The sequence below is a fragment of the Calidris pugnax genome, unplaced genomic scaffold, assembly GCF_001431845.1.
Source record: "Calidris pugnax isolate Ruff unplaced genomic scaffold, ASM143184v1 scaffold116, whole genome shotgun sequence".
NCBI classification, from domain to species: Eukaryota; Metazoa; Chordata; class Aves; order Charadriiformes; family Scolopacidae; genus Calidris; species Calidris pugnax.
Genome location: NW_015090877.1, coordinates 839,532 through 851,615, shown reverse-complemented (window position 1 = coordinate 851,615; position 12,084 = coordinate 839,532). Strand labels below are relative to the sequence as shown.

The following is a 12,084-nucleotide window of genomic DNA, read 5'->3' as shown; positions in this document are numbered from 1 at the left end:
CCCCCCCCCCCCAGTGCCTGGATGGACTCCAAAATGAGCTTGAGAAAAACAGGCTCTGAAATGAGACTCATTCAAGAGCCCAAATCCCGCCAGTGCCCCCAGCCGAGGGGCATCAGCCACCCCTGCTTCCCCGTTAATTAAAAAACCCCCAAGATTTCTCCCCCTTCAGCTAAACAATCAGGGCAGGACCTCATTTGCTGACACTGACACATCCAGTAGGAAAAGGGACTAATTAACGCTGGAGAAGCCCTGCAGGGGCACTCACTTGATGACCCATGAAGCCCAGCGTGGCCCCAGTGCCACCTTCACCCTGCCGTTCCAACGGCCAGGACCCAGGACATGGGTGTGAGAATCCTAACACACGGACCAAATGCAGCCGAGGAGGTGGTGGAAGCGGTCTTTGGAGGTCTCTGGTTCAACCACCCCCACCACCAGATCACGGCTTGGCAAACCAAGCCCCAAACCTCCCCCAAGGATAGACATCCCTCCCTGGGGACCTGTCCCAGAGCTGCACATCCCTCCAGGGGAAAGGGCTCGTCCCCATGTCCAACCTTAACCCCCTGAGCTGTTTCCCATCATCTCCCCACCTCCAGCCAGGACTGAGATGCCCTTTGGGGGCCACAGGGGGCTTCAGGGGGTGAGCTCAGTTTTGGCACTTTGTCCCCAGGCTCAGGACACCCTGCACCAAGGTCCCAGCCTGGGTGTTAGGTCCCCAGGGCATCCCCGGCTGCACACCAGAGCTCCAGTTCTCCACTGCAAACCACCCTCCCTGAAGATGCACAACCCTTCGCTGCTTAACTTCTGCCCAAGCCTCGTTAAACCAAGTCCAGGAAAGCAAAGTGGAGCAGGGAGCACGAGGTTGCTGGGGGGTCAGAGCTGGGACGGGGACACCAGCTCACATCAGTGCTCCAGTACAGACTGGGCTGAACTGGGCAGGGCTGCTGGACCCTTTCCCAATGCTCGCTTTCCAGCTCAGGTGCTTGGTCCTGCAGTGGGAGAGGTGGCACCGAGAAGCTCTTGCCCACTGCCAGGGACACAGATATGGCTTATACCCCTGAGGGGAGCGGGACAAGGGGGATCCAGGAGCCGACGTCCCAGTGGAAAGAAGCAGCTCATGGGGGCTGGGGGTTTTGGTCCCTTGTTGGCCATGGGCCCGCTCTCACCCTTCCCACCTGCATCATGGCACTGGGATGCGGGGACAGGGCTGGACCTCCCCATAGCCCCTTGGCTGGCCCAGGGTGCACTGGGGTACTCATAACAGAGCTGCATCCTGGGGACACACAATGGCCTTCAGGGAAGCACCTGGAACCATTCTGGGGGGCTGCCCCCATCCCATTTGGAGACCTCTCAGCAGAAACATGCGTTGTGGAAGCATCTGGATCTACAAGTTTCAACCAAGATGATGGGACCCACAAGCAAATCACCCAGACCTGTCCTTGCCCGGCCTTTGGGGACGTGATGGCCACTTGGCAGAGGTGTTAGTGGCCCACACTGCACTGCCATTGCATGCACATCCTACCTTGTGTCTCCTCAGAGCAGAACCCCCAGGGCTCCCCACACTCAGATCAGCCCCCATTGCTCCAGCTGCAACACCGAGGGCTTTGCAGCCCAACACCCCTGGTCCCTGCAAACCTCTCCCCAGCAGAAACCAGACCTGGAGCTGGCTGGGGACACTTGGCTATCCTTGGTGTGAAACCATGGCTTTCACCTTTCCCGGACAGAAGGAGGCAGAGCAGGAGGCACCTGGGTCTCCCACAGAGAGTCTTCTCCACCATTTTGATGTCCACGCAGCTGTTCATGCCCCAAGCAAGCACAGTGGGTCTGGTCATCTCGCACTCTCAGGCTCCAGTATCACCTCCATGCAACGTTCAATGGTTCCCCACATGAACCCAAGGGAAGGACGGTGGCAGCAATGCTGCAGGCTGGTGTCACAGCCGCTGAGGAAGGTCCCAGGTGGGATCTGGAAGGGTCCACCTGGAAGGGATGGTGAGCGGAGGTGATGGGACATGCAGCAGAATGGAGCAACGCTGAAGAACGAAAAGAACCATCTGTGTCTTTAACCTCTTCCCCTGGAAGCTATTGGGACTGTCTGGAAACCCTTCCACAGCCATCAAAGGGTATTTCAGCTTAAAACAGAACATAAAAACCAAAACCAAAGGTTGCGTAACTGAGGTATCAGTAGCTCTGGGTCGCCCCCACTGTCCGCAGTGCCGGGCCGCGCTGGCCGGCAGATCTTCCTATTTGTTTTTCCCAAGAGCTGCATCTACTTCTTCCTCTGGCTTCAGCGAGTGCCACTGGGCAATGGGCCGCCGGGGGTTGGCCAGCATGTCGGACCAGTGCCGCAGCTCTGTGCCGGTGGAGTTGAGGCCCGTGAAGATCTTGCCGATGGCTTCGTTCTTCCCCAGCTTGTCATAGTCCAGCACCGTGATGACCACTTGCACTTTCTAAAGGAGGAAACCTTCTTTAGAGGGTGGAAAGTACAGAGGCCAGGATTGCTCTACGGCCTCCATGCTGTCCCCAGCCCTGGGGTGGATCAACAGGGCACCCCAGGGATCCTGCAAGGCTGAGCCCTGCCATGGCCTGTTTTGAGGCAAGGTCCTCTCCATGCCCATAACTTCCTCCACTTCCTTCCCCGAGGAGCCCAGGCCCTCAGAGCCACAGTGGGGGCCCAGCTCATCCTGACATGGCCATCTGGGAAAGGTCACCAAGGGGTGGTGTGGGGCTGGGCAAGAGCTGTGGGCTGCAGGGCCCGACATGGCTGGGCTGGGGCAAGGGGCATGTGCTAGGTCTTGGAGAGGATATGGAGGGGCACAAGGCACATACCAGTGGTCCAAAATAACCCTAGGACCACTGGGGCTTCCTCTATACTTGGGGTGAGCACCAAAGGACCAGGAGTGGAAGAAAGCCCCATTCCAGTTGGGATCTTGGTTGGGATTAGATCTCCCATGGGCACTGGCCAGTCCCTCACCTCTGCCCCTGCACCAGCTGCCCTCAGCATCAGCACAGGCCCAGGTTGGGACTGGACATATTTCATGGGGGACTGGACCAGAAGCCGCCCAGGCTACTGAGAAGTCAGGGACATGGGCTTGGGCAGCTGCAGACTTCTCCCATTGCCCTCACCCTGCCTGCATCCCAGGGAATTCATCAGACAAACCTGTATCTGCTCAAAGGGGATCTCAAAGCTGAAGGACTCATTGAAGTAGGGGTTCAGGGTCTTCTTCTTGACTGTGGTCTTCTTCTTCTTCAACCTCTTGCCATTCTGCAGCAGGTGAATCTTCACATAGGGATCTGGGGGGGACAGGAGGGTGTATCAGCCAGGGTTGAGATGCTCAGGGGACACTATCGGCTGGGTTCCAGGAGAAGTCTCAGCCTAGGATGAGGTGCACCATGGGGTAAAGAGAGCTCCCCAAGTAAAGGTGCTCAGAGGTTTGTGGAGGCCAAAGCCAAAATATTTGGAGCGGAAAGGGTTTGAGGGAGCAACTGGCCAAGGGATGGAGCTCTTCTGCATCCTGTGGATCCCCTTGTAGGACAGCTGGGGACAGTGGTGTGACACTGGTGGGTGCTCGCCTCTGTCCTCGTGCCAGACATCCTTCCCCAACAAAGGATGTTGAGACACCCATAGTGGGGCAGGAGGAGGATGGCCACAAGCCAACACCCACCTGAGAGACCCCCGACATCCATCTTCTTCAGGTTCTTGGCCTCCAGGATGCAGACAGTGAGTTTCCCAGCCGTGGGCACATACCGGAGGGAGATGCAGATATCTCCTAGCTTCTCTGGCTGCCAAGCAGAGCAGGGAGCAGATATCAAAGCCTTGCCCGTGCGTCATACCACAGTGTCGGTACACAGTCCCACGGGCAGGTGACTCCAAACCCCGTTCAACCTTCAGTGCAGGCACAAGCTGGTGCCCCGTGCACAGGTACAAGGGTTTGATCACTTGGGGCTGGGACAGGCCAGTCCCAGCGCAGCACCCAGACATTTATACTCTTCATTTTTGGAACAGAAAGGCCTTTTGCATGTGGGAACAACAGGGGCAGATCACAGCTAGGACATGCATGGCATTCAGGTGGGACTCCACGGCAATAGCTATCCCGAGCACTGTGGGATGGCCCAGAAAGCAGAGCTCACTCTGGCCACCCCACATCTCAACCCTTCTGGCCAAGAGCTTCAGCTGGCCAAGGGCCTCGCACCAGCCCAGCTCTCACCTCCTCCTTCTCGCCACTCTGCAGGTCCCGCCACTCCTCAATGGGCTGGCCCAGGTCCACCGTGTTCATGGGCACCTTCACCTCACCAATGATGTCGTGTTTGGAGAAGCGATCGAAGTCATAGATGGCCATCACTAGTGTCTTCCCACCCAGTTCCTGGTAGGGGACCTGCACAAAGAAGGCCACTGAGCTGACAATGGGCTCGGAGGAGCCCAAACCACAACCACTCACTCCCAGCAGCGAGGGTCCAAGTACAGGACTGGGACATGGTTGGGGGAAAGATGTGAGTGAGAGACAAGGTCCCCTATTGCTGGTCGGGGACTCACCTTGAAGGTGAAGGTCTCATTGAAGGCAGGGTTGAGTGTCTTCTTCTGCACTTTGGTCTCGTACTTTTTCTTCTTGTCAGGGAGCAGGAACACCTTGACGTACGGGTCTGAGGTGCCACCCATGTCCAAAGCTGGCAGTTCAGCAGCTTGGAGGATCCCCACTGTCAGCTGGAGGGGGAGAGGAGTGTCTTCAGCAAGAGAGGCCAGCTACGCGCTGCAGATGCCAAGGGCTTGTCTCCAGACCAACATGGGGCAGGACTCCCCAAGGCACAGCACCCAGCTCCCCCATCCCTCCCATGCCCCCCAGGTCCAACAGGAAGACTTCTCCTCTCAAATACCCTCCCTGAGCAAACCCCACTCCACTCCCCCATCTCCTCAGACCCTCCATCACCTGGTTCGCCTGGAAATCGTAGTCCAATGAGAACTGCAGCTTGCCCAAGTTCTCTGGCTCCTTCTCCTCCTCCTCACCTTCCCCCTCTGTCAGACCCGTCTCTGCGTCATCATCATCCTGTTGATCCTGCAATGGCAGCCAAGGTGCCCAGCTCAGCAGCAGGGTCACAGCCCAGTGTCCCTGTCCCCACACTGCTGGGCACCTCCAGGACCCCAACCCCACTGGCATCTCTAGCCCTGGGTTCTCCCCATGAGGGGCAAGGAGATACCCCACACTGGGGACATAACGCACCAGGAGAGCAGCCCTGGGGTGGCCCTGGCTCTGCCCACAACCACGCAGCTGCTGGGGAGCCCTCGGTGCTTTGTGCTGCTCCATCTGAGATGGTGTGGGAGCTGCCCCAGGGCGCTGGGACGTGGGGTCAGCTCCAGGGGGTGAGGTTTGGTGCTTGTATTGGGGGGCTGCATGCAAGCAACCTACTGCTTGGGGAGCCCTGCAGCCAGTGCTAAGGCCTTAGCAGAGCCATTTTATTAACTTTGCAATAGACACCCAACCTAATTCTCCTGTGTCTAAGGCAAAGGCACCCCTCTCCACACGTCTCCAAACCACGGTCCATGGGATGGGAGCCCCAGATCCTTATCACCTCTGTGGTGTGACCCCAGGTCCCCTGTCCCACCCTGGAAGCAGACAATGGAGAAGGAGGCTCGTGGTGGCACCTACCGTGGAGGGTGTCCCAGGACAGTGCGGGAACACACAGACAGGGCAGCAGGGAGGGAAGACAGCGAGAGCAGCAGGAGGGAAGAGAGCCATGTTAGAGAGCACTGACAAGGGACTCGTGGTGTGGTGAGGAATCAGGGTTTGTATGGCCCTGTGGAACCCTAGGGGACAACATTGGGGAATCCTACCCCACGTCTCCCACCACCAAGAGGGTGTGTGGATGGGCAGGTCTGATGGAGCATCTTCACTCAACACTCAGCGCTCCAGCCCTGCCTGCCAGCCCGTGGTGCCCACCTCGCTCTGAAGAACAGAAATGGATACCCAAAATTTCCCACCCCCTCCAAATGGCCCTAGGTTGGGCTGATGAATTGAAATGACTGGGATCGCCCCCAGATTCGCTGGTACCAAAGCCTCCTTCCTGCTCTCCCCTCCTGGCCCCCAGGACAGGGAGACGGCCCCAGATCCACTCCATGCACCAGAACGTGCCTCTTGAGCAATGGCTTTTTGGGGACTCCCACAAGCTGGTGGGGCTTTTAGCCTGGTGGCCCTCCCGCCTCTGCTGAAAGCACAGAGAAATGAGAAGGCAACTCCAAGGAAGGCAAGGAGACACAAGGGATTAAATTAACATTCAGGTGAAGCATCAGTTGGTCCAAGGCAGCCTGAGCCTGGTCCCACCCAGACCACCAGGCTCTGGAAGAGGACAGTGCTGCTGTTTCAGCTCCAGGCTCAAGTCTGCACTGCCCCATCTCAGGATCTTGGTGGCTCCATCCCCCTCTGCTGCCTGAGCTACAAGTTCCCCAACAGTAATTCAACCAGAGGGATCGTCCTACAACATCAAGTGCAGGTCAAGGCCAAGCAGTCCAGAAGAACATCACCTGGTTGCCTGACTTCATGTCCTTCATGTTCATGGCATTCTTCATGCCTTTGCCTTTCTCTTTCTTGTTCTTCTTCTTCTTGCAGCAGCACTTCTTGCAGATGCAGAAGCAGCAGGTGAGGATGAGGAGTCCAGCTACCACCGCAATGGCGATGAGGGCCCAGGGCGGCACTGCGGGCCAAAGTCGGTATCATCATCAGCCCCCAGCTCCCTCCCAGCCCCAGCCACTCCACTGCCTTGCCCCACATGCTGCAATGCACTGGAGCAGTGGTGGGGTCATAAGGAGAGTAATACCTGGAAAAGGAGGCAGCTACTCACAGGGGATCTTGTTAAGCTCATTCATGAACTTGTCCCTCAGCTTGGTGAACATGTCCTCCTTGCTCTCGCCTGGCCCCGCAGCCTCGGTGGAGTTCTCCATCGTGGCCACAGGTATTGTGGTGGCCGTGGCCTCTGGGGCCATCATGGATGCTTGCTTGAACGTCATGGTGGGTTAAGGGCTCCCTGAAACACAATGACACCTTGGTGGTCACCCAGGTTCCTGCCGACCCCACCCATCCCCATGCCCAAGCTGCATCCCTGAGTGGCCATCTGCACTAAGGACCACATCTGCATTGAGAGCAGGGATACAGAAGAGCACTTGATCTTCTGGTGGAGGGGCATAGACCCCAATGGTCGTGGAGGACATAAGGGACCAGACACTTGGATTCTGCCAGAAGTGATGGGAAGTGCAGTTGACCCTCACATTGCCATCTCCAAAGCCACCAGGAGCATCACCCAGCACCATTTCAATGCTGGTGCCAGCTCAGCACCTCCTGGGGACATTGAGGACACTCCCAGGGGGAGGTTCACTCAGCGAGGCCCCATGGGATGAGGGAAGGGGTGTTTGCACCCCCAGGAGAGATAAGCAAGGTTTGTGTGGACAAAGCCCTCAGGCAGGGACCCATCAGGCACCTGAAGAACCAACACATGGCCGCAGCCAGACCTCACTTCATGCAGGGACCCAGTGCTGGGGTGGGACCCTCAGGACTTGCTCCCAGCCCTGGGAGAGCTTCCAAGGATGGGAACGGTAGAGAAGCAGCACATTGCTCTTCCTCCAGCCCCAGGGAGCTTTTCCAGGGCACATTTTGAGGATGGATGAAAGCAGGGAAGAGCCGGCTCCACACAGCAGTGGTGGGCTCAGTGTGCACGTCGAAGGGTCAGCCCTTTCACTGTGTCACAGGTACCATGTGGCTCAAGGCTCCTGTCCGCCTGCCGGCCCTGCAGAGCCCAGCTTCCCCCACCAGCCCTGATGAGGAACGGGGAAGGTGCTGGGTTCACTGCCAGGACTGCAGCACCCCTGGCCCCAGCCCAGCCAGGTCTGAAGCACCCTCCAAGGACACTCACCCTACTGTCTTGCAGATGTGGCATTTCCTCCTCAAACAAAACTAGTATAAAATGCCTCCATAACCTAGCTCTGGACCCAAAGTGCCACCTTTACCCAGCTCTGGACCCAAAGTTCCTCCAGGACCCAGTTCCAGCTCCAAAGTGCCTCCAGGACCCAGCTCTGGACCCAAAGATCCTCCAGGACCCAGCTCCATCTCCAATGCGCCTCTCTAACCCAGCAGGAGGCACGATTGCAAAGTGGGCAAGAAGCCAAGGTAATTAATGGTGTTGGTGGGATTAAGGAAGATAAGAGGCTATCCAGTGGGAGAAGCAGCCAAGTGGGAGTGCAGAACCAAGGAAGGAGTTTCTGGGGGCACGTGAGCTCCAGCACAGGAGGAACCCCCTTTTCTGTGCCGTCTCCAGCTGCCTCTTGGGTGAATCAGACACTGAGTTACGCAGTGCTAGGCTCCGTACCCACACACCTTCCTCCTGCACCGCTGCTCCCGGGGGTGCTGGGGGTGGGTACAGCAGTGGGGGGGCTGGGAGGACCCCAGGTGAGGCAGAGGCTGTCCTCACACCGCAATGGGCGAACTCTGTGACCCCCCCTGCCAAGGCCCCTGCCACAAGCACAGACTTCCTGACCCCAACATCTCCCCTTAAAAACAGCTACAGAGACCAATGCAGGGCTGAGGTTTCCAGGGCTGCTGGTGGCATCTGGTTGACTTAAAAAACAGGCTGGTGGCAGGTTCTGCTTCTTGGGGGAAGGTCCCCAGCCCTGCACTGGACCCCGCCATGGCCTTGGCCCCAGGAGCCAACCTGGGCTGCAGCATCCCAGGTCCCGGGCTAGCCAGGAGCATCACCTCTCGTTTCATCCTCCATGTCTTCCACCAGCAGCATTTGCACTGGGAATGCAAAAAAGTCAGGGCAAACAGAAAGGCCTCCATCCCCAGCGCTGCTGGGAGCAGCAGGACTGCTTTCCTGGCAGCCAGGCAGGGGACAGGGTGGCTGGAGAAACCCCTTTGCGAGCTCACGGGGGTGTTCATCAAGCTGGGCAATGTCCCAAACTGGGAGCAAAACCTGGCGTGATCTCCTTTAGGATCAACCTCTCGGAGCAGAGCTGCTGGGACCCACCGCAGCCGGGCAGAGGGAGGAGCTGCAGTCAATAACCCTTCTGCAGGTGGGAGCTTGGGGCTGTTTGTCATCTGGTTTGGGGGCTTTTGGGGGGTCCTTCCTGGATTTTTGAAACGCTGTGTGTGTTTTCCACAGCCACGTGTAGCAGAAACTCACTGTTAAAGTGCAAGGAGTGTCTCCCGGAGGTGCAGTTTGTCTGCAATGGGCACAAAACTCCTATTTATTGTAAATGCACCAGTTACTGTAAATTGGAGTCCCAATTGCAGCAGCAAAGGCAACACTCAGCTGGAAAACATTCCCGATGCCCGTCAACGGAGGTTTTGCAGATGCTTTCCTGTGAGTCCACACCACCCCCAAGCCTCCCCAAGAGCTCCTCAAATAGCCGTTCCCTGGCATCAAACAGCACCCATCACTCTCTTGACTCGTGTTTTTAATGAGCTCAGCATCTTCCTGATGCCACAAAAGCTTCATGCGAGGCAGGAGGCAAAACAAGGAAACCCCAAAGACACGGTTTAGGTTGAGCTCTCGTGCTTTAGGGGACCAGGGCCAGGAATTTTGGTTGGTTATCAACCCACAGCTTCACTGGGACACAGAATTGATAATGGTCTAGAAAATGCCTTCCCTGGGTGAGTCCCACAGACCTGCCACCCCACATCAAGACAGGAGGGTGGTGGAAGATCCATGCTCACACTCACACACCGCAACAGGGACGGGATGGAGACGTGACCTTGTCATGGTTGGATGAGACCATCTCAGTATCTTCCTGGAGGCTCTTTCAAGTCTCCCAGTTTTCTCTTGCAGTCACCCCAACGTCCCAGCCCCAAAGGCTTTGGGCAGATGGTGGGGCCTGGTCCTGCTCTGGGGCCACAGCGGATGAAGGACTTTGATGGCATCAGAAGGTGCTCATCTCAGCTAGGTGCCTGGGTGCACAGCCAAAGAGAATGCTTGGGGGGCTGCCTCTGTGGTGTGGGCTGAGTCCCCAGAGGCCACCACAGGGTCTCTCCACCGAAGACAATGCCAGAACTCTGCCTGACGTCAGGCCTTATGTGCAGGACATGGTAATTCAGAGGATGCAGCCATCGAGGACCTGGACCTCAGAAGCATCCCTCCTCTCCAGCCTGCGCCTCTGAGATCAGCACAGACCACAGTCACCAGCTCCTCCTGTGGATTTATCCATCCTGGATGTCTGTGCAGGTCAATCTGCTTGCACTTGCTCCGCATGGAGCCCCCCAAACATGCTGAGCATCTGAGAGGTTCTCCACACTCCACCAGCTCCTCCTCCCGCCCTTGGACCTCAGATGTGGCCACCTTCACGCCCCATGGAGTGGCTGCAACCACCGGAATCAGCATCACACAGCTGTGACGGAGTGACCAACTCCCAATAACTCAGTGTGGGACGGCACTGGGAAGCTGGAGTGAGATGCTGGAGGTGCCCCACAGCCACCATGTCCTGCTCTGGGTGAATCAGGAGATGCTGGATTTAACCCCTTGCCACATGGAGGGTTATTGAATTCAGAGGGCTATGGGGACTCCCCAAGGCTTTCCAACAGCTGAGGATACCCAGCTTGCTTTCATTTTTTCACCTGTCTGCTGGAGTCACCATCGGTGCCAGCAGCTCACTGGGCAGTACTGGGTGGCACCAGGAGCTCTGGGCATCCTTGCAAGCCAGCCTGCTGGGAAGAAGGGGTTTGCATGGAGCTCCTTTTTATGTCTGGGCATCCTTGCAAGCCAGCCTGCTGGGAAGGGGTTTGCATGGAGCTCCTTTTTATTGGGGGACAGGGATGGGGACAGGGATGGGATGCTGTCCCCTGCTTGCCACATGGCCATCAGCTCCCCACAGCCCTGCTACGATCTCACAACCACTTTTCACCCCATAAAACCACCCCTTGGATGGGATTTTTCCCCTCATGGAGCAGCCAGAGCATTTCCAGGCTGGGGTCTTGCTGCAAGAAGGGCAACACGAGGGGGATTTTCCCCACCACAGAGCTGGGGTTTGGTAGGAGGAAAGCAAAGCAGCAGGAGGGGTGCAGGCAGCAGGCAGGGGTGGGCAGGTCAGTGTGGGACGGCACTGGGAAGCTGGAGTGAGATGCTGGAGGTGCCCCACAGCCACCATGTCCTGCTCTGGGTGAATCAGGAGATGCTGGATTTAACCCCTTGCCACATGGAGGGTTATTGAATTCAGAGGGCTATGGGGACTCCAGCTTTCCAACAGCTGAGGATACCCAGCTTGCTTTCATTTTTTCACCTGTCTGCTGGAGTCACCATCGGTGCCAGCAGCTCACTGGGCAGTACTGGGTGGCACCAGGAGCTCTGGGCATCCTTGCAAGCCAGCCTGCTGGGAAGAAGGGGTTTGCATGGAGCTCCTTTTTATGGGGGGACAGGGATGGGGACAGGGATGGGATGCTGTCCCCTGCTTGCCACATGGCCATCAGCTCCCCACAGCCCTGCTACGATCTCACAACCACTTTTCACCCCATAAAACCACCCCTTGGATGGGATTTTTCCCCTCATGGAGCAGCCAGAGCATTTCCAGGCTGGGGTCTTGCTGCAAGAAGGGCAACACGAGGGGGATTTTCCCCACCACAGAGCTGGGGTTTGGTAGGAGGAAAGCAGGTGGGGTGCAGGCAGCAGGCAGAGGTGGGCAGATGCTGCCGGGGACAGGCTGAGCACTTTCCAGCTCGCTGCAGGAGAAGAAGTGTTTTCACAACACTCACTCCCTGACCTGACCCGTATTTCTGAGCAGACAGCAATCTCTGCCAGAGCGGGACGGGGGCGACTCTGCAGGCAGCTGGGCTCGGGAAGAAGCAGAAGGCCAGGCAGGGCTGAGCACCCTCGGGGGGGATGCTGCCTGCCCCCAGCCCCACACCCCAGTACACAGGACCCATAAGGCAGCAGCTTTGCAGGGGCCCCGGGCACGGGGTGATGCCCCCACCAGCCCCCCAGGTGCCAGATCCCCTGGGGACACCCCAAATGTCAGGGGCAGATTGAGTCCTGGCTCTGCCCTGAACCCACAGACACAGGGTGGGGATGGTCCAGACCACTGACACCCTGCAGCTCCCATGGGTGGGCAGCAAGGAGGGGGGG

General features: G+C 57.8%; 1 protein-coding gene across 1 annotated transcript in view; it reads right to left on the bottom strand.

The window, feature by feature from the left end:
• Window positions 1–15: 15 nt before the first annotated feature.
• The window catches only part of SYT2 (synaptotagmin II), a 22,139-nt gene continuing 10,070 nt past the window's right edge, over window positions 16–12,084 (bottom strand). The window contains exons 2-9 of the mRNA XM_014946277.1: window positions 6,826–7,008; window positions 6,509–6,678; window positions 4,920–5,036; window positions 4,529–4,696; window positions 4,203–4,370; window positions 3,660–3,777; window positions 3,155–3,288; window positions 16–2,444 (exon numbers count right to left, since the gene is read on the bottom strand). Of these exons, the coding sequence (XP_014801763.1) occupies window positions 2,238–2,444; window positions 3,155–3,288; window positions 3,660–3,777; window positions 4,203–4,370; window positions 4,529–4,696; window positions 4,920–5,036; window positions 6,509–6,678; window positions 6,826–6,991 (1,248 nt within the window). The 5' untranslated portion in view covers window positions 6,992–7,008 and the 3' untranslated portion in view covers window positions 16–2,237. The remainder of the gene's footprint in view (window positions 2,445–3,154; window positions 3,289–3,659; window positions 3,778–4,202; window positions 4,371–4,528; window positions 4,697–4,919; window positions 5,037–6,508; window positions 6,679–6,825; window positions 7,009–12,084) is intronic.